At 44.4% G+C, this 21,995-nt stretch overlaps 1 protein-coding gene across 13 annotated transcripts in view; it reads left to right on the forward strand.

The window, feature by feature from the left end:
• Window positions 1–21,995, forward strand: part of LTBP1 (latent transforming growth factor beta binding protein 1) — a 365,380-nt gene that overhangs the window by 197,130 nt on the left and 146,255 nt on the right. For all 13 annotated transcript variants that reach the window (XM_036027834.1, XM_036027833.1, XM_036027829.1 and 10 more), the window contains 2 exons: window positions 15,700–15,802; window positions 20,183–20,254. In XM_036027834.1, coding sequence (XP_035883727.1) covers window positions 15,700–15,802; window positions 20,183–20,254 — 175 coding nt within the window. The remainder of the gene's footprint in view (window positions 1–15,699; window positions 15,803–20,182; window positions 20,255–21,995) is intronic.

The following is a 21,995-nucleotide window of genomic DNA, read 5'->3' on the forward strand; positions in this document are numbered from 1 at the left end:
GTTCTTGAGAGGTAAGGCTGAAAATTTTAGGAGTAAAATGCCATGATGTTTCTAATTTATGTGCCAATGAATGCACACAAACATTGCAAAACTAACAAATTTTGGCTATGGGAAGTGGACATACGAGAGATCGTGTAGTATTCTTTGGATAGCTCAGCATATTGGAAATTTTCTAGTGAGTAATAAAGGGGGATGTTAAAATGTTCTGGATGCACAAACACAGGCACACTCCCTTCTATTGTTTTCATTACATTGTGCTTCCTAGATACAGAATTTTTTTTCATTGAAGGTTTCTGGCAACCCTGCCTTGGGCAAGTCTACTGGCACTGTTTTTGTAACAGGCTTGAGTGGTGGTTAGCGTTTTTGAGTGATAAAGTATTTTTCATTAAGATATGTTTTAGACATATTGCTACTGCACACTTGATAGGCGACAGGATATTGTAAATATCATTTTCTGTGCACTGGAAAACCAACGCATTCATGTGACTCACTTCTATGGCAATGTTTGCTTTGTTGTGGACATCTGGAACTGAACAGCAGTAACCTTGACATGTGCCTGTGGAATACTGTAACTTGAAAGCTGAACTTACAAGTTGTAACGTTCGTATAATCCGTGAATTTCTACAAAAGATTTTAAAATGTTGCAACTTGTGAATGAATAGGGCGGGTGGGCAGGTATGAGGTAGACAGGAGGAGGTCAGGGAAGAAAAGGTGGCCTTGGTCCTCGAGGGAAATGGCCAGGGTCCGATCTAGGAGAGACGTTGAAAACAAAGGGATGAAAACAAAGGGCTTGTGCGAAGCATCGAGCATCAGGATTTGATTACAGGCTGTTACCAAGGAAAAGATGGTGATGAGTTGGGCTCTTCTGTGTTTCCTTGCTTCAGAAATGAGACAAATGCTCGCTCTGATTGATTCACTGGCCCCTGGGGGAGGATTGCGAGGTGAGGATGAGTAGCTACATCTTGTTTTAAGCAGCCTCATTCTCGATTGACATCAGCATGGTTTATTCCTGGATATCAGTCAGGGACGGCAGTGCTGTGTTAGAGATAGAGGGAGAGAGGACTAATGGGAAAAACACAGCGGTCAGTGAGTGGATCTAGTGATGACAGTTAGGTGTGTGAGCACAGAGGACATTTCTCTGGCATGCATATAAAGAGAAGAGAGCAGGAATAATGGAACTGGAAAGAACTATAATGTTTTTCACCTTGACGGAGTGTCAAGGACTGGGGGTGGGGGGTATCCTTCCTATCGTAGAAACTGATGTTTCATCTTTCAGAGTCCTAAAAATAATGTCTCGTTCTTAATATCATATAAAGTATTGATTTTCATGTGAATCGGACTGGGTACAGACATCATTAAATTCAAAGTATTAAAAGAATAGACATAAATAAATATATGGGGTGGCTTAGAGGAATGGGATTCTTGAATGTAAATCAAGTTCAAGTACTTGACAGGCGACAGCTCTGGCAGAGTTAGGCATTTGTGCTGCCTGGAGTAGAGAGGTCCACCGTGTGTATTTGCAAACGTTTTGGGGCATTTGCTCACTGTATAGGTCAAGTTAGAGCTGCATCTCTAGTGGCTACAATTCACAGCCACTTTCAGGGTAATCTCATGTTTTCATGCAATTAAAATTGGAATGTTCCCGTGCTAGTGTTCATCAATAAGAAGAGGTCAAATTTCAGAAAATATCCCTCTAATCTAATTTCAAACCATAGGGACATTGAATATACATTCACCCGTCCCACTGTGCAGGGTCCCCTTTGCTTTAAACTGTGATCCAGATTTGAAACTTATTTGGCATCTGAGGTTTTGCTTGTTTCAGACATGTCTTATTTGTTGCCTAATTGCTGGAAGTAAATATTTCTATTACTGAATGATGCCAGGTGGTATGAAAAGGCCTTGTCTGTGAAGAGGTCAAGATCATGGTGTGGGGTTCAAGGCCCATCTCCCATGCTGGGTCTGCTGTTGCCCAGTTGGCTGTCAGATGCTCTTTTGCTCAAGGGCGGGGCGGGGGGGTCGCAATCCTTTGTTACTCATAGGCATTGCAGGACAAGACAAAAAAATTATTCAAGACCATTTGCAAATGCCAAAAGACCAGAAAATGCCACATCTGAATACCCAAATGAACTAAGAAGAACAAAAATACTGGAAAACCTGAAAAGAGGTAAACAGAGATATTTTTAGTATGGCACTCTTACATGATAAAGACGATCAAATAATACACAAACCCACCTTTATAGTTTGCAGCCATAAAATCGCCCATAACAGTAAAAAAAAAAAAAGAAATAAACACGTAAGAGACAAACTCTCTAAGATTAAATTCCTTAATAGGTATTCTATAGGAGAAAATAATCTTTACGTGGATTAGGAAGAAAGGATCAGGACTGGATGTGAAATTGTGAAACCACTGGAAAAGCCTTTCTTTCCTTCAATTACCAATCATATAAATAATAAGACCTGAGGCCAAACTGAGTTAAAGTGACATGAGAACTGGTCGGGATCCCCTCAGAACTTTCAGAAGTTGTTCCAGCCGTTCTCTTTGGATGGGAAGAATGGAAACAGAATGGGCCATTGGAGAAAAAGATTATTTAATTGGAGATAGGTCTCTTGGCAGATAAACTCAGTAACATCATCAAGCTCTAAACCTTAGTACTGGAATACACACACGCGCACACCATTCTGAAGGGCCAGATGCACTTAGCTTTTGTTTAAAAAAATTTTTTTAAATAGGCATCATGGAGAAATTAACAGGAACGTGTGAGCTCATTGAAGTGGAAAGTATCCTAATTACATGGCTGAAAGGACTTTTTGAAAAAAAGTCTCCATACTTCTGCCGCTGGGCTTTGAAGAAAAATATTTCTTGGTCCGCACCACACAGAAGCCAGTGAGAAGGCAGGGAGACAGACGGCAGGCGTGCCAATCCCACGCGGCGGGAGAAAGAGAGGTGGATGCGCCGAGGCAGATGTGGGTGCGGAGACGGGCAGTAGATGTTCACCATCGCTGCCCAGTGGTGGACAGTGAACTTAGTACTCATTCAGGGAGCTGGGATAGTAAGTGCCGCTCGGAAACCCGTTATTTAATTTACAAAGACTCCCCTTTGCCCCGACTGTAAGAGTATTACTGAGGCAAGGCTTAAAGCTATGATGAAAGAATAGTTTTATTCTGACGGGGATAATGCCAGAATGATTGCAACACTTTCACATGGGTCATTTCCCTATACGGAGACCAAAATGACGTAAATAGATGAGAGGTCTGAGGAAAGAATAACTGTAAAACACTTCCTGGGGACTTTAGTCTCTCCTGCACGCGGCATCCTTTGTGTGGGGAGGAGAGCCGAGTCAGCCCGGCTGGGTCAGCAGGTGTGCATGTTACCTGTTTCCCCAGCTCACGGGCTCTTAGGGCAGGACCTTCCCAGACGAACTTCATCTTGCTGAGGTGCTGCTGGGCGATGATTAAGGAAGGCAGGGCTGGAGCAACCAGACGTCTGCCTTCCCGCCACGAGCAGAGAGCCCTGCTAGGGTGTGCTGATGGAATTTACTGAAGCTTGGCCTCCTTCAGGTGGAATAAGTCATTAACACCAGGCCCTTCCTGTGCCATCTGGGTTTTTCTTCAGTGTCCCACTTAAATGCTCCTTTGGCATCATCTAAGAAATATTTAATTGAGTGCGAGTGAGTCTGGTTGTCTCCGGTGGCTCTACCACGGCCATCCTTGCCAAACCTTACCTGTGTCAGCAGCGGAGGTATCGCCGAAGGTGTGACCCACGTCTCAGTGATAGGTGCCTGGAGCTCGGCGGTGCTGGCTGGCCCCGCTCCTGAAAGCCCTGCCAGACCGGCCGCGTGGTGCAGGGGCCTTGGCCCCTGGAGTCCAAGACGAGGATTGTATCCAAAGGGGGAAATGCCGCACGGGAAAGAGAACACGTCTGCAGGTTGCTGGGCTCCTGCCAAGTGGCAGGGAGGCCTGCTGGCTTTGTTTGGATTGAGAATGTGGGACTGAGCTGTTAGGATAATCAAAACACAGATTCTTAGAACTGAAGTAGCGCACTTCAGAGAACGGGTGATGACCCAGACATTACCCTTCCTACTGCCTAATATCAGTCTTTACCGGGGCTAGCATTAGCCTCGAGCGTTCACTTACCCTGGCTTGTTTCGTAGACTCTCAAGTCCATGCGTCTCTGGTCCTTCCCACGCCCATCCTCTCAGCCCTTCTTTGTTTTACTGGCAATGAAAATGCCTTGATCGTGACGTGAGATAGCAAATGTCTGTATTTTATACCTCTCGGACTGACTGAAATAAGGTACCTATTAATAATTACATTCTTGCTTTTGCAGAAGAATGGGCGTTGGAAATAATTATAGGGAAGTCCGGGGTGGAAGTATGTTACATCATTTCTGATACTGACAAGGTGGCAAGATCCTGTGGTCGCTACATTTGTGAGAAGATGATAGTTCTGAGCATGTTGGAAGTAGTTTTAAGAGACCATGGCTTGAATTGATGGTTCATTGAGGCTCTATGAATTACAAAAATGTTTCAAGAGTCACAGCTGGTATTTCTAGGGTCTGATGTGTCTAGGTCTACATGATGCTTTGGAACTGAGACTTATCCACATGAAGTGGAATCATCTGGTTTACTAAAACACAAAAAAACCAAAAACCAAAAAAAAACAAAAAAAAGAACCCGCCATCCAGTCCTCTGGAATCTGAGCCATAAAACTGTAGTGAACATGGCAGCATCTCCCTGTGTTGAGAGACAACAAAGTGATTGCTTTGCTCCACCCTGCACCTGCCCCGACCACGATGACCGTCTTTCCTTCCAGTTTTCTTTCTCCTCTTGTCTCTTTTTGTGTTTAAATGAATTTATATATAAAGTTGGAGATTCTGTTGCAATAAGATCTCTTTATGAGACTGTGCTTTCACTCTAGCAATACTGCGGTTGTATAAACAACTTTGAAATTCCTGTTTTTGAAGGACTGTTTCAGAACTGTTTCTTCGCTCTCCTCATTGGCAGCTCCCTCATTTGTTACACTGTATCCTCAGTGAATCTGAAACTCCCAGAAGTCAATGCAGCCTTCGGGAGCTTTGCTTTGCTACCATTGAGGATGTTTAAAATAACATGTCTGTAGACCTGAAGAGGATTCTGAAATCCAGACAGAGGAGTTTTAAATATTTTGAACAAAGGTAGCGGTGCCTTCAAGGCGATCACCTTGTAGAGGACTGGTTTTGATTGTGCAAACTTGAACAGAGTTGTTAAGAACTAAAAGGTAATGGGAAAAAATACAATACAGATTTAAAAAAAAAAGAAAATGGTCCTAACATTCTGTGGCTTGGGGGCAGGCATCTTAGGAGGACAGTATATTTTTTATAAAGTTGATAGCTGATAGAGAACATTCACATTTATGCCCTTACTTGACCTTCAGAACAACTTCAAAACAAGGGAAAGTAGGTATTCTTGTCTCCCATTTACTTAAGTGAAACTTGAGGCTCACAGAGGTAGGGACAGGCTTGCGTTGTTATTTCCAAGTCGATTGCTCTTTTTTCCATTTTGGCAAATGCGCCATTCCATTCTCTGGCCCTCAGTGTCTTTATTTTACAAATAACTGGTTTGGCTGAGAGGACTCTGTTAGCCCCACAGTCCTCTGACTGTGACGATGTCAACATCTCTCTTCTCCACAACCTTAGACGCCACTGATGCTCACAGATGCACAGGCTCGTGGGCCGAGCAAACTGCAAACATCGAACATAGTCAAACACTTAGAATGTTCTCTCAAATCCACCCCGACTTGTGAGACTCCTCTCAGGTGTCAGCACCTGCCCAAAACTTTCTGGTCCCCCTCTGACCCACATTGCTCTCTCCTCCCTGACTTCTTTTTTTAAAAAAGATTTTATTGTGGGAGGGAGTGTGCAGGGCAGAGAGGAATTAAGGGCGGGGGGAGGGAATGGGACAAGTGTAATAGTATAATCAATAAAATATACTTAAAAACAACAAAAAAAGATTTTATTTATTTTTAGAGGGGAAGGAAAGGAGAAGGAGAGAAACATTAATGTGTGGTTTCCTCTTTCTCGCCCCCTACTGGGGACCTGGCCCACAACCCAGTCATGTGCCACAACTGGGGATTGAACCAGCGACCCTTTGGTTCACAGGTCGGCACTCAATCCACTGAACCATACCAGCCAGGGCTCCTTCCTGACTTCTTATTGTATTTTTAATCCATCAGACCATTTTGAATTAAGCATCTTAAAGTTATTGATTTTTTGCCTTTTTTTCTTCCCCTTAAGCTTGTCCTTTTCACGAGGGCAGGACTCTTACGAACTGAGCTCAGTGCCGGGCACAGATGAGAAGTTCATAAATACGTGAGCATTAGTCAGGTTAGGCTCAGTTGTGCTATAGTAATAAACACAACAAATGCTTCCATTCTGTACACGCCAGATGTCTCACAGGTGAGCAGGGGGCTGGGTGCTGCACATCCCTCGGGGACTCGGGCTGCTGGCAGTTTCACCATGTTACCGCAGGGCTACCTAGAACACACAGCCTCCTTGGTTTCTGCAGAAAAAGAAGAGAGGTACTGCGAGGACACGGAATGGGTCCCATGGCCCTGTCTCACTGTCAGCTTTATGGCAGTGTTATGGTTGAACTGTGGTCCCCCTCAAAATTCCTGTGTTGCAGCATTAACCCCATTGTGACTACATTTTGAGATAGACTCTCTGGGGAGATAACTAACATTAAACGAGGTCATGTGTGTATGGGGGGCCCTGATACCATGGCAGTAGTGTTCTTATCAGACACGGCGAGCTTGCTGTCTTCGAGTGTTGGAGACACAGCAAGGGGGCGGCCTCCTGCAGGCCAGGGAGGGGGTCCTCACCAGAACTGACTGTACTTGGCACCTGGATGTCGGATTTTGACTCTCCAGAACGATGAGGAAATGAATGTCTGTTGTTCAAGCCCCTACCCTACCCCACCTCTGTCACAATCTATGGTGTAATACTTTGTCATAGCAGCCCCAGCTGACTCATACAGTTGGGGAGCCGGGATTAGGGGGGAAGCAAGTGGTTCTCAGGTGAGTTGTAAATGTTCCTGCCAAGTGGCAGGGCAGTGGTCAGGACAGACATGATTTCCTGCTTGCAGAGAACTAGAAAAGGCTATTAGTATGATCATGGCATTCAGTTTATCTACACTATTAGCAACCAGACCACAAGTAATTATTAGTTTTGAGCTCTGTGTACTTGGATACGACACAGAAAACTGAAAGCTTAACCAAGTGAAGCACGTGTTATAATGTACATCATGCTGTGAGGTCCAAAATGGTTTTTGTTCCTTTCGGTAGCTCTACGTAGACAAAAAGGAAACTGACAGACATTGAAGTTTAATACAGAAAAGTTTCTCCCAGTTCAGTTGTAGAAATAAGCACTGGGGAGAAGAGGTCTTTTATGCTTATCATTTGAGAGTGATCTGGTTGCCATAGTAATAGTAACCATGCCTGTGTGCCCATCTTTCTTTCCTCCCTCGATACAAATATATCTTTTTTAGACACATTCTTGGTAATGGAACTTAAAATAAATTTTGTATTTTCACCATGTAGTACTAGGATTTATGATGTGACTTGGGTTGTTTTGCTGCAAGGAATGGCTGATAGGAATTAACATGTCAGAAATACAGTCATGCCAATACTTAATTACGCTTTTTGCAATCTAAGAATAACAAGACACATACATCACAGCCTGGTAGACTTTTAAAACGCTCATATCATTGTGGAGGTGGAGGAAAAAGGCAGCCCAAATCCGACCGTTTCTTTAGAAAAGATGTCAACTCAGAAGTTTCACGCTTCAGAATTTTTTCCCCTTCTGTATGTTGCTTTAAAACTTTTTTCGCTTTGGTGTAACTTTAAAAATACCGTTTCATAAACTAAAGTCGTTGTCTGGAATTCCTTGAAGCCCATGGTCTGGCTTCAGCAGGCTTTGAACAAATACACTCTCAGCAATCGATGCGGGTACCTTTCCACCGGTTAATGCCCGAGTCACAGTCGATACTTTATAAAATCAATAGCCTGAAATATCAGAGGATTATGGTTGTCTAAGATACCCCCAAATACCTAACATTGTTTTAATTACTCTAATAAAAGAAAGCTGGGTGGATTTTTTTTTAAAAAACCTTGCTTATAAAGAATGCTCTGCTCAAGCCAAAGCAAATTTTTTACAAGTTCTTTTAGAAAATCTGGAAGTATTTAAGCATTTTCCTCTTCTTCTTATGAGACAATGCTTGTGAGCCTGCCAGCGCTCCATCGTACAATATTCTCCTTTATGACAACAGGCCTTTAGAACAAGTTGATCAAATAATGTGGCTGTGGCTGCATTGGTGACAGGGTTCAGAGATTTGGACCCTCTTTCTTATTGGCACACGGATATAAACATATTTAATGTTCTAGTACATGGACTTGAAGAGCTCTCGTGGGGTTTTCCAGTTTCATTCGGAGCCATAGTTGGTCCAGAGGCCAGGAGAACTACCATTTTGCTCGGGAGATGGGCAGAAAGTCGCTCTGCCAGAGGAGAGATGTGTTTATATCATGGCAGAAAGACTGATGATAGGAACAAAGAGGAGCTGTGACAGAAGTTTGGACCGACCCCGCGCATTACATACAGTGGAACTTTCCCCATAAGGAACCTCACTCTTGTTTTTGTGAAAAGGAGTCCAAGATTTCCAAAAATGGCATTCACATCCCTCAGCCAGTCTCGTTGTACTGAGGTTGTAACTTCTGTTTGCCAGAATACCTCAAAGTTTTATGGCAGAACATTGGAATAAGATACTTCTGTGTGTGTGGGGGGGGGGGCGGGCATGGCAACTGCACAGGTGGAATAATTTATGGGACACAGCCGTGGCCATAACATGACTTTATCATGGGTCACAGCTCAAAGCCGGCAACATCCGCATCTCCATGACTGTCTCGAGTCATTTCTGATATTTTGCCTATTGATAATCATAATATGGAATTTGTTATAATTAGTAATTCCAGTATAATCTGGACAGGAGCTGTTAAAGAGCCATGGTGACTTTCAGGAAGAGAGGGCTGCTTTTTTTAAGCATAGACTGGCAGAAAAGGGGTTGCAAGAGGCAGGGTAAAGAGCAGGAGGCCCATTCTGGTTATAAATGATCGAGTTGGTGCCGGTCAGGGTGTGATGCTCGGACTGGGTAGCAGGTGCCATCGTGGGCTCCAGTGCGCCAACCGGGAAGGCAGGTAACATTTAAGGAACACTGACCTTCACAGGCTCGCCCTGACACAAGACACCCTTCCACCATAAGTCCCAGGATATCACTTGTGAACTGGAGCCTGCACGAAATCATAGATTTTAGGCACATCAGTGAGTATTAGCCTATCCTTAAAATTTTATTGATGAGAATGTCAAGTCCAGAGAAGTAAGTTCATTTGCTTCACATCTTATATTGAGTTTGTGATTGGTGGGAATTAAAACTGAGGCTTACTTGTTTCTACTCCAGTGTTCTTTCTACTCTTCCATCCGGCCCTTAGACCATCCCTTCTGGGAATGGAGGATTCACAAGAAACCATTGCTATCTATATAAGGTGGCTCGGGCTGCCATGACAATATATGTTAGACTGGGTTGCTTAAACCACCAAAATTTATTTTCTTATAGTTCTGGAAACTGGGCGTCTTAAGACCAAGGTGCTGACAATTCATTTCCTAGTAGGTTTCTCTTTTTGGTTGGCAGGCTCCCACCTACTCACTGTGCCCTCACCATGGCAAAGAGAGAAGGAGCTCTGGTTTCTTCTTCTCTTTATAAGGACACGAATCCCATCACAAGGGCCCACCCTCGTGACCTCATCTAAAACCAATTACCTCCTAATGGCCCCATGTCCTAATACCATCACATCAGGGGTCAGGGCTTCAACATATGAACTTGAGGGAAGGAGGGAAGGGGCACACAAACGTTAGTCGGTAGCACTAGGTGAGCACGGAAGGACACATACGTTGTCTGGGATCTGTGGTAGGGAGTCCTGTGTTCTCCAGTGTTTTACGATTGGGTCACAGATGCTAGTGCAGAGGAGACGCACAGTCGGCTCTGCTATTTTGGCTGTTTAGTCTCGGTCTTCTGGCACCGAGACGTGGTGCATAACCAGAAAGATCCTGATGTCCCCGAGTTAAAATCATCTGCTGCTTGAGCACTGAATTTAGCTGGTTGAATTATTGTCATTCAGTGATACCGTATTATGCTTCTCAAGCAGAAGTAAAATAAAATCCATAGAATTATAAATCCTTCACAGCATTTATTTTCTGAGCACTTTTTTCACTAGCCTTTTTTTTTTACTTTTGTGAAAACATGAGCATTGTAAAATAAGAATACCTTATTTTACTTCTTTTTATATCTAAATTATTTACTTTCATGTTACTTCTTCATAAGCTGACTCAGGGGCATTGTATATCAAGTAACTGGTAGATTCCCTGGTCCTTTGCTAAACAAGCCCAGGTTTTTACGTGGGGGCCCTGGAGAAAGGAATCCAGTACTGAGTGTGAGCCCAGTGCATGCTGGCTGTGTGGCTGTTTGATGTAGACTCCGTCTCCGATGTATTGTCTCAGTCCCCTTGAGAGCTCTGTGAACTTGGACATTTTTAGTTCCATTTTATGGAGGACAAAGAAGGTAGAAGTTGAAAGAGTTTTGCCCACGGTTATGCAGGTGGTAACTGATAAAGTGAGGACTTGGGTCCATGTTGGTCCAACTTTGAAAGCTATGCTCTTGTCGTTTTCTCAGCTACTGCTCCCCTGCACTGCTTTTCATGGGGCCCCCTGGGAACATGATGGTGTGGGAAGGGCAATTTCTTCACTCATCAAGCACTAACTCTTCCGAGCGTGGAGATGCCTCGGCATTTGTTTTGTGTTAGGGCATCTCTCTCTGGGAACAGAGCTCATCTGCGCTGAGCTTCAGTTCCCTCCTGCTATTCGTTTGAGGAGAAGAATAGCCAATGGGCCTTTAATAATTGCTAGTTTCATTTTTTTGTTCTTTGATGATCACTGGTCATGTTTATCTCAAATATAATTTCTTCCTTTTTCTCCCTATGAGTGAATACTCTATTCCAATCATTCTTTCTTACTTTTGAGAAGTACCAGATGGGGAAAAAACTATACATTTATAAAAACACTTAATTGTTTCCTCCTCTTTCTTTTCTTATCAGTATTTCTGTGTTTGCCATTATTTTGAAGATGCCAAGTATTTAATTGGAAGCAATCTAAAACTTGTTTTGCTTTGAGAAACGAAACGGGATGTTTCCTTTTCCCTGTCTTTTGGTTAGCTTTGCTCTTCAGATCCAAATGGAATCACAAGTTGGGAAAACCCCCTTGTTCAGCTCCACCTCATTCTCAGATTTCCCCCCTCACTCGCTGTTCCTGTGTGTTTGGCCTGCCTTTGTCTGTTCTTCCCCTCCTACCCATCCACCCCTGGGTCCTCTCCCAGTTGGTGGTGGACCCTGGCGTAGCTAGAGCTGCTGCACCTCTTTGGAGTCTTTCTCCGCAGCACAGCAGGTGAGTCACTGTCCTGTTTCAACTCCTGCCTGAACACGGGCCCGCGTACTCGTGCTCGAGTCACAGTGCATCAGCCTCCCCTCTTCTTTCATGTATGACTCCAGTGCAGTCTCTAGGAGCAGTTAAAGAATCTGTATGATTTTAACATTTTGTTTTACCTGTTCCTTGGCTCAGTGCCATATTCTCTTTGAGAAAAACGGTCTCTATTCAAACTCAAAATATTTTATCCTTCATTGTACAATGATAATAAAATAAAATGAGTTATATATACATTTATGTGATAGAGCTAATTCATACAAGTATTTCAATATTACCATTTTCAAAAAGGCATTCACTAGTAATACTAAATTCTAGTCTTTGGTATGGTGGCCATCTTCATGGAGTGGCCCTTTTACCAGTGCAATATTTATCTGAGCTTTTTCACGTGTCTGAGGGCCTAGCAGATGGCCCCAGTCACAACACATTCTAGGTTGTACCCGCACAGCACACCAGCCGAGGGGGCAGATGGGGATCCAGCCCACACACTGCTTGGTGTGGAACACATCCAAAAGGTCACCTTTTCCTGGTCCCCAGAGGGGACTAGGCAGCCTGGCTGCCAGAACCTGCACCATTATGCTTGCACTGCTCCAGGCGGGTCAGGTATTTGCTGAGCCCCGGCCTGGGTGTGTGGGGTTCCAGGGCCCCCTCATCTGCAGCCCCGAGTTCTGTGAATTTTTTGAGGAGCCACAGCACATTGCTCGTTTGACAGGACAGGCTTTTCTTTCTGACTTGTATTAGCTCAACACTGGGCTATAAACTCAGCACACGTCTCCTGGGTTGCTTGTGCACAAGGTATGCCTTGAGACAGTAGACAGGCTTCCTCAGAAATTGTGGTGAATGATTCACATAGGAGAAATTCCATTTGTGTTTCTAACTTGTCACACTCACCTCAGTCTGGGCATAAATGTGTAGTTAGGCGGACTCGGTCTATGGCTGTGTGATTATGTGTCATGGAGAAGCAGAATGTTCCAGTCTGAAAGAAGGACATTCCAAAGGCCAGCATCCTCTTCTCTGTGGTCCTCTCCAATGCAGCCTTCTGCCACGGAGGAGAGGAGATCCTTCCTTTACCTTCTTTTCCTCTAGTTACATTCCAGCATCCAGGGAGGACCTGGTGGTGCTGGGTGGTCGCGTGTGTGAGAGCCCTGAGTACGGCCACGGAGATCTCACAGGTGGAGCTTCTGACGGCACGTTGAAAGCTCCTCATGGTTAAAAAACTACAGGGGCACACACAGAACTGTGTGCCTTGCTGTGAGCCTGCCTTCATCCCTTGCGGCCTCGTCTCGTGCTGTGCAGCCCCAGTGTTGAGAAGGACGCAGCGTCGCGGTACCACCCGCACGGCCATTTATTTCATCGATTTGGATGGCCGGCGCTGCTCTTGGCCGTGGCCCTGCAAAAGCAAAACCGTGGGGTACAGCGGCCCGAGTCCCGTCATGAAAACCTCGTACCTTTTCTGAGGCCTGGTAGAGAGAAATGATTTATTTTTTTGCCCTACCAAATAAAACATTCTAGGAATCCAAGGTGAAAATTGGATTTTAACTGCTACTAAAATTTTGAGCATATAAAATCGGCAAGTGTTGAGAGCTTTGCTTGATTAAGAGAAGAACCTAACGAGTCGTGTTCAAGAACCGTCAACACGGGATGGGCCCGGCTGTCTCCGGGAAGTCCGACTGGTGCAGCTGGAAGGAAACAGGAGGCAGCAGAAAGCAACAGCGGAAAGCTCCGTGTCCTCTAAAATTTTTTTTTTCTTTAAGGAGCTTTTTTTCAATTATAGTTTACGTTCAATATTATTTTCTATTAGTTTCAGGTGCACAGCACATTGGTTAGATAATAATATCCTTTACAATGTGTTCCCCCTGATATTTCCAGTACCCATACACAGTTATTACAGTCTTATTGACTGACTGTATTTCCTATGCTGTGCTTTACATCCCCATGACTACTTTGTAACCACCAATCTGTACTTCTCAGTGCCTTCGCCTTTTCTTAACATAACCACTTGTTTCTAGTCTATGCCTGGAGCATTGCTTCCTCTTCCCTGCTCCTTGCTTTACATTTCAGACTTAAGCCTTCTGTGATCAAGCTAAGGGTGCCTGGGCACTGCCTGTGTCCAGCCAGTACGTGTCTTGTCCATTTCGCTCACGTGTTCCCTCTCCCTCTCTCTCAGCATGCACCATTTCTGGAGAGCAGACAACATCCTGCTGGAATCATTAAAAACCATAAAAGAAAAACCTAAAGCCTTCAAAGCTGTGATGTAACTAAAACTTCATTCACTGTGCTGGGCCACCCCTGGTTTTGTTTCACAATCTGGACACTTAGAGCCTCAGCCCGAGTGCTGCATCGTGCCGGGACCTGGTGGAAAGAGGCCTGCCAGGGGACTGGTCTCTACCACCTGCTGCCCTTTGAAGGCTCACCACCTGCCTGGACTTTCTGTCACACTGTCCTGCTCACTAGCCTCTGTGCACTTGCTCATTTCCATTGGTTTTCTAAGAACTCTCGCTTGCCTGGATGGACGGCGGGCAACTGGTTTGTTCCTCCCTTCCTTCATTTATTGAACACCTGTGATGTGCACTGTGTATTGGGATGGAAAGATAAATGAGATGCATCTATGTCTAATTAAAATGCATTGCGGAGGCTGTGGACTGTGTGGAAAGTGCCGTGGAGAAAAGAGGACGTAGCAACTTGAGTCTAATGCTGAGACTTGAGGCTTCACATGGCGGTTCTTCAGAGTGGGGTCTCGTGGGATAAAGGAAGTTACTCTGGGCAAAGAAAAAAGGGAGGGCCATCAGAGAGAGAAGAGACAACTTTTGGAAAGACTGTTTAGAAAACTGTCGTCCTTCGGTGTGCCTGAAGCATGAGTGTAGAGAGGTGAAGCGGAACAGAGAGAAAGTCAGAAAAATTGTCTAAGGCGGGAATAGGAAGAATGTTCTATGTCAGGGGCCCCCCACCTCCGGGCTATGGATCGGTACCTGTTAGGAACCAGGCCACACAGCGGGAGGTGAGCTAGAATGTAGTGCACTTGAATCATCCCAAAACCATCCCCCCGCCCCAACTCTGGTTCGAGGAAAGATTGTCTTCCATGAAACCTGTCCCTGGTGCCAAAAAGGCTGGGGACCGCTGTTCTGTGTCATGCCAGGGAGCTTGCAGTTTGCAGACAATGGCAGTCACTGAAGGTTTTTCATCAGTAGAGGAGTGTGATCGGATTCATCTTTAGAAAGATGACTCTTGAAACCACTGAGAGGGTTTTGTAGAGGCTGAGGCAGATGAAGGCCGAGGGACTGACCACTGAGATGTGGGGTCTGGACACCTGCCTCCCGCCCCACCCCCTCCACCTTGCACAGCTGCCCTCGGGATTGGTACACAGAGTAGGGTCGGTTTCCTTAGACCTTTCCCACCCCCACTGGGTTGGTCTCACTTCGGGCTCCTGCCTCTCCGCCTCTTCTGACCGCCCGGGATTGGCCAAGGTCATGGAATGGATATTTACATTTGACAGCTTGAGTTATTCCAGGAGCCTCTGAGCCCTGCTTTTCTGCCTCCTGCTCTTGTTTAAACCTGCTGGTGTCTTCCTAGCTTGGCGGGCCTCCCTGGGTCAGACTGCTTGGCTGCCTGGGGCCTTTGTCTCTGCCAGAGCTGACCTGGCTTGGCCAGTGACCATTTCTTGTATTGTCCTCCCCTGTTCTTCCCCTGCCCAGGCCATGGTATTATAAGAAGACCAGAAGCCTATTGTAAATGGGGTTTGTGCTGCCTTCTCAAGGTTCACACACCCACCATGCCCTTATAGCTCTGATGATCCACAGGAGCGATGTCAACAGATAGTTGAAACTAAAATTGTAAAAGTTTATATTGATCTTTTAGTTTTTGGGTTTTGTTAAGACAAAAGGCACTGGAAACAAGTTTTACAAAGTGCCATGAGCAGGGACAGATTTTCAGACTCTAGTAATGCTGAGAAGCTCTGGAAAATGTGCTTGTTTATTTCAGTGTCACCCTTATTCTTCTACGGTGTTTTGTTTTGACGTTTTAGAAGTCCCCCTCAATTCCGTTGATAACAACAGAACTGTTTTTGTAATGTGGCTGAAACACAGCTGTGCCCTACAGCCGGGCGCCCGGCACCCGATTAACCTGCGTGTACACCCCTGTCGTTGCAGTGTGGCAAAGCGCTCCCCGGCCTCTCCAAGCAGGAGGACTGCTGCGGAACCGTGGGCACCTCCTGGGGCTTTCACAAATGCCAGAAATGCCCCAAGAAGCCATGTAAGTGACATTTCCTCATTCCTTTGCAGGCTCATGGAGCCTATCTGTTTCCTTATGACTGCCGTTTTCACGGTGAGACACTACACTTCCAAGGAACTCTTACTGAATTGTAGAACACTGTGCAATAATTCGCATTTCCAGAAACCTTACGGATCGGGGAGAAGTGTCAGACCCATTCTGTTTTTTAATAAGTATGGTTATCAGTGGCCTTCTTCAGTTGGATTGCATATTTTTTTAAAAGTCTTTTAAGATGTGAGGTGCTAAAGAAAACAGGCTCTATTTTCTCAGGTGAAGAGAAAATAAGATAGTTCTTAAAATGAGATAATTATTAAATGTGTCATTCCCTCTAAGAAGTCAGAGCAGTTGTGATTTCTTAGGTCAAAGTTGGTGACTGATAGTGGGGAGGGAGGTGAGCAGAGATGGAAGAAGGGGATTAGGGGGATAAAGGGTAATGGAAAAAATACAATAAAACACAAAGAAAGGAATAAAGTTCTTAAGTGCGATTTTTCACAGCCGCAACTTCTGTTGTAGGTGTTGTTACACTCTTAAGTTTTTAAAATTCAGCTAAGACAAAACAGCTCAGATGAAGAAACGATTGGCTGCTGATTGGTAAAGGAGAAACTTGTAAGGACTAGGATGCAGTACTTCCCCTTTTCTTCCTGGTCATGCCTTCACACCGACACGGTCCTCAGTGACCTCACTCTGTACTGACACCCACACGCTCTGACTAGTCTGTAAAATTCGCTTTTCAGAACACGTTCATTTGAGTAAGTCCAGATTTATATCTTCCTGCTCCTTTATTCTCAATTATAGTTTGTATTTTTAGGTTTTATATGTAGTGTTAACTCTGAAAGACTGATTTCTAATATATTTTTTAGAAAGACAAAGATGACTTGATTTAAGTAGAATGTTTTTACACGTATCCGTCATGTTTTTTCAAGAAAGCAAGTGATAGTTTTCTCAGTCATTTTTCTTTGCCTCGTAAAACTGAAGATTTTTATAGTTTTTTAAAAATACTTTATGCTGCAAGGAATTTCTCATTTGCTGCAACTGGATCATTTTTGTTTGGTTTGGTTGATATTCTCAACCAAATCTGCCTCTTAGCCTCGCTGCTCCTTATGTTTGTCTTATAAACTATTCTTTCATTCTAATAATTTGTTTTAAATAATTGTCCCTCGTTTGGACTTCTGTGTCTCTCAAACTTACCTGGTCTCTAAGTCTTTGGATGCGTAGAGTTAATTGTGCTTAATATCATTATTTTGTTTATATTACTGTCTTCCTTTAGAGGACTGATTTGTGGAAGCACGCACTAAAGTTTCTGATAATCAATGAACTCTTCAGTCAGGGGAAAAAGTCACAGAAATAAGGACAGCGAGTACTACAGGATGTCCCCAGTGGACTCCGCACACTGACGCGATAGTGATGGACAGTGCGGATTTCCAGCGAGTGGGTTGAGTGTGATGGTCCCTCTTCGCTGAAAGATCCATTTGCCTAAAACCATGTTGAGAAGCTGCTGAAGGGCTGTCTAGGAGACATGGGATACTGTGTAAAGAGTGTGGAGTTTGGATTTAGGTAGCCCTGAGTTAGACTCCCAGCTCTCATTTGCTCTGGGGGTCTGTATCTAAAACGTTGGAAAACATTGCTTTTTTTTTTAACCGCCTGCCCTTCGCTGACTGTGTATGTGTGCGGATGCTGTGGAGGGTGGCGCGTTTCCCACCGCTCGGTCTGGGGGCTGAGGGAGAGAAGACCGGTTCTCACAGCTTTGTTTAGGGGCTAAGTTTTTGCTCTCTGATACCTTTTTTCATCTTATACCTTATTTATCTTTTTTAGTTTCCCCCTTCTCTATAAATCTTTTGCGTAGTTTCTTATCTTTCCTCTCTTTTCTAAATCCCCAAATTGCAAGACAGGGGTAAAGGGAATCGTAAGTTTTTTTTTCCTGCTTGTTTTTGCTTTTTAATCCCTAACTTCCGCTCCAGACCTTTTTATCTTTTTTTTTATCTAGAATTGTGTCATCCGGGGATGAATTCACGGTTTTATGGGGTTTTGTTGGCTCTATAGTTTGACAAATTGAGGGAGAATGCTAATACTTTAAAGGCTGATGAACATAAACTCATATGTCGGCTTAAACTGACGAGCTCAATCCACTTTAGGAAGGACAGTGTGGATCATGAATGAAGGAAACCCTTAACGTCTTGACATTTACTTCCTTTGTGCTGAACCAAGTGACTCACTCCCGAGAGACACTCTCGGGGTCACATTCTTCCTGTGTCATTTAGAAACTTTCCTTTTCTCGGTTGGTACTGCTCTCTGAATCAGGCTCCTTTGGGAGAGAGCAGACTCTCCGTGGCTTTCCACGCTCTGGTTCTACGATCCGTGTCTTCGTTTGCACTCCAAGTAGTTCAGCCCTCAGAAAAGCCTCATGTGGCTTTTCTTCAATTTTTGTTCAAGGTTTTGTTTAGCCCCATACAGAAAGACCTTTCATTGTTGATCAGGTTTTACTGTGAACACTTAATTTTAAATCTGCAAATGATTTCATTAGATAGTCTGTAATCTATTAAAAAATGTACTTAACATGAGCAAGTCCCTTGTCCTTTAAGAGATTTTAGAAGCAAATTAATACTGAGTCCTGGGCTGGGAGGACTTTAGGTCACCTGCCTTGAGGTAGATGACGCTGACACTTCCCAGACAAGTTGCTGTCCCTCTGTCGCCTTTGAACAGTTCACAGACCGAGAGCCCACAGTCCCCGTGGGCGGTCTCCTCCGGTGTGCCTTTGTTTTTTGGGAGAAGACGAGACATTTGGCCAAGGAGTTGAATGGGGCGACTCCCCGCAAGCTGGCCTCTCTTTTTCTTTTTAGCTCACTAATCTAAGACCTCTCACTGTAACCATTCCCTGGCATTCTGAGGGGTCTGAAGACAGGGGGAGTATGGCAGAGAAAGGAAACAGAGGAGGGAGAGGAACAACACTAGTAAATACTCACCCTGCCCCATTAGTGCTAAGAATAAAGAACTTGTGTTAGGGGCAAAATAATTTTATTTTCCATAATATCGTTTTGTGTGTGTGTGTGTGTGTGTGTTGTGTTTTTACTGTAGCTTTCCCTTTTTACTCCTCCTTCAGCTCTTGTAGTAGTGTAACCTATTGTGATTGTGCCCCATTTTCTGCTGCTCATTACTTTTTAAAAAATATTTATTTACTTTCAGAGATAGGGGAAGGGAAGGAGAAAGAGAGGGAGAGAAACATCAATGTGCCAGAGAAACATCATCGGTTGCCTCTCACACACCCCCAACTGGGGACCTGGCCCACAAATTGGCATGTGCCCCAACCGGGAATCAAACTGGTGACCTTTCAGTTTTCTGGACAATGCCCAACCCACTGAGCCACACAGTCAGGGCTGCTCCTTATGTTTTTAATAAAAGAATACCTCTTTTCAGGAAATAACAATGACATCTGTCATTTAGTGAGTGCTTGCATTTGTCTGGCACTGTTGCAGGCATTTGCATAAATGATCTCTAAGCTCCACCACAGCTGTGACATGCTTGGTAGACGTGATACTTTCATTGTACAGAATTGCCATTTGAAACCCAGGAAGCTCGTTTCCCAAGGTTACAGAGCTATTGATAGGCAGAGCCAAGATTTGAGCCTAGGTTTGCTTGGTCTCAGAGGTTGTGTTACATCAACTATGTCAAGAAGTCGCTCATGTTTCAACTTTAGAGTGTCCAAGTTTCAGTGAATAGTGTTTTATTGGCAAATTGGTGACTGCAACATTTGTATGGTCGACGAGTTTTCTGAGTGGTGAGTCCACACAACTGATCACAGGAGCCCCTTGGACCTCCTAGCTTCTTATCATCGCCTCCTGTTCTTTCCAGGTTCCCATTAGTAAGAATCAGCTCATAACTCGAAAACGTGATCCTGCGGCTAAGGCGAGCCTATAATGTACTGTCTAAACTGGGACACTTTCGAGAGTGAAACGGAGTGCTGTTAGTGATCTCTGCTGGAACGTCAGGCATAACTCGGGGCCGCCCCAGGCAGACCCTGCCTGTGATAAGAAAATTCAAATGCCTGTAGGAGCTCATTGGGGAGGAAGCTGTCCTTTGTCATATAAACAAGGAATCAGGAATGGGAAGAAAATATAAAACAATTTTGATTCTTTTGTTTAACATAATCAGCATTTACTGACAAATAATTGGGGCTATATCTAATGCAAAATATGAAGTGTACTGAAAAACAAGGATAATGTGAAAGAAATGAATACACGTTGAACTGTTATCTTAGAAATGAGTAAGACCACTGCTGCCTTAAATGGCTTTGGTTATGACACATACTAGTTTAGGATTGTAAGAATTTAAACTACGCATGTAACAAGAATTATTTCTTCCTTACAGCTTATCATGGATATAACCAAATGATGGAATGTTTACAAGGTTTTAAGAGGGTTAACAACACCTTTTGTCAAGGTAAGGTTAACTGGATTCATTGGTGTGGACTCAACAGTTGTTTCGGCTTTTCAGAAACCTGAGCTGTTTTGCCACGCTTTGCTCGTTCAGCCCAGCCGGTGAAGGTCATGCAGCAAACCGTCTCCTGCTCACCCCGTTTAGCCACGTGCGAATATAGAGGTTCAGTGTATGGTTGTTAGAATTGCTTCACTACCATTTAAACTTTGTGGAACTTTCTTTCCTCCTATTACTTTGTAATGAAATTCACAGGAGACTGGATTACATCACAGATCACTTGGTGGTCTCCATGCTAGTTACCTCCTGTCCCTGCACGGGCACATGCATGTGCACATGTCAGCACATACATGTACCTAGCAGTGCTGCTTCTTTGCTGACATATGACTCAATAGCAGAGCCCCCCTTTTTTCTCTCAGACTATTGCTGGCCACCTCGAAGTCTCTGGGCATTAGACAGCAGAGTGAACACATGTTAAGTAGGTAGTAGGTAAAGCTATGTAGCTAAATGGGAACCATCCAGGGTGCTTCTGTTCAGCTTATTTCAAACCTACAGTAGAGATCGGTACAAGCAAGGTGAGCTGCAGAGTTGAGTTAGCCCTGGGTCAGCACTTCACAATGAATGAATAGATGGCTAAACGTATACATTACAGTGTGAACCATATCACAGTGTCACAGATTTGGATGACAATCTGTATGGAAAGCCCAGCCCTATTTTAGGATGCATTCATAGAAGCAAAATGAGCAGGGCTTTAGAAGCAATGACCTTGTACTCTGCCAGTGAGACTGAATTTGGGGTTTGGCTATTTGGTGTTCATTGTCTTTCGGCTAGTAAGGTCAGCCAAGCCTGTGAAGGGCCTGGAGACCTGAGAATATTTGGCTAGGAGAAGTGCAGACCAAAGAGAACTCTAATGGCTGATTTATAAACATGCCTTCAATATTTGTAAATGTGCCTTTAAACGTTTGATTAACTGCCTTACAAACAAGGCTTTTATGAGTTGCTTCAAAAGCCAAAGTCAATAGAGTGGTGTTACAGGGGGCATGGTTGCAACTGCAAGGCATTTCTCCTGCGGAACAGAGTCCCCCACATTGTCCTGAGGTGTCGAGGGCAGTGCTGGGCTTCCTGCACGTGGAGGTCCAGTGGGTACTCAGCTGCTGGCCAGGGAGGCTACGGGGAATTTCTGTCTCCTGCCGTACCTGAGGTTAGATGACTCTGGAGGTGCACTTCCCTGATGGTGTCCTTACTCTGTCTCCTGGGACAGAGGCTGTGCATGAGAAGAAAGAAGCGACATCTTGTCTGCCAGACAAGGTTTAGCCCCCAAACCTGTAGTTTCCTGAAGTGTCCCCTGGGATTACGCTTGTCTTCTTGCTCCATTAGACTGCAGACAGAGGGGAGTCCTTCGTTATCCTTCACTGTTATAACCCTTCATGGCCAGTTGTTAGCGATGCTCCAGAGTGTCAGATAGTCCTCATTTTCCCCGGGGGTTAAATGCTGAAGAATATACATGTTTTCCTGGGGTGGGCTAGGATATGGGCATTATCAATTGCAATTAGAAACCAAGGCATAGAGAGTAGCTTTCTGAAGGTCATGTAGGTAAAAAGAGGCCCAGCCAGGATTCAACTTGCAAACCACCTGTTCCTATGTGCAATGTGGCCTCCTTTCCAGTACACACACACACACACACGTACACACATACACACGTATGTATGTATCTGAGAAGTATCACTAATGTGGATACTAGCTAACT

This window comes from Phyllostomus discolor, chromosome 6 (assembly GCF_004126475.2).
Source record: "Phyllostomus discolor isolate MPI-MPIP mPhyDis1 chromosome 6, mPhyDis1.pri.v3, whole genome shotgun sequence".
In the NCBI taxonomy this organism is placed as follows: Eukaryota; Metazoa; Chordata; class Mammalia; order Chiroptera; family Phyllostomidae; genus Phyllostomus; species Phyllostomus discolor.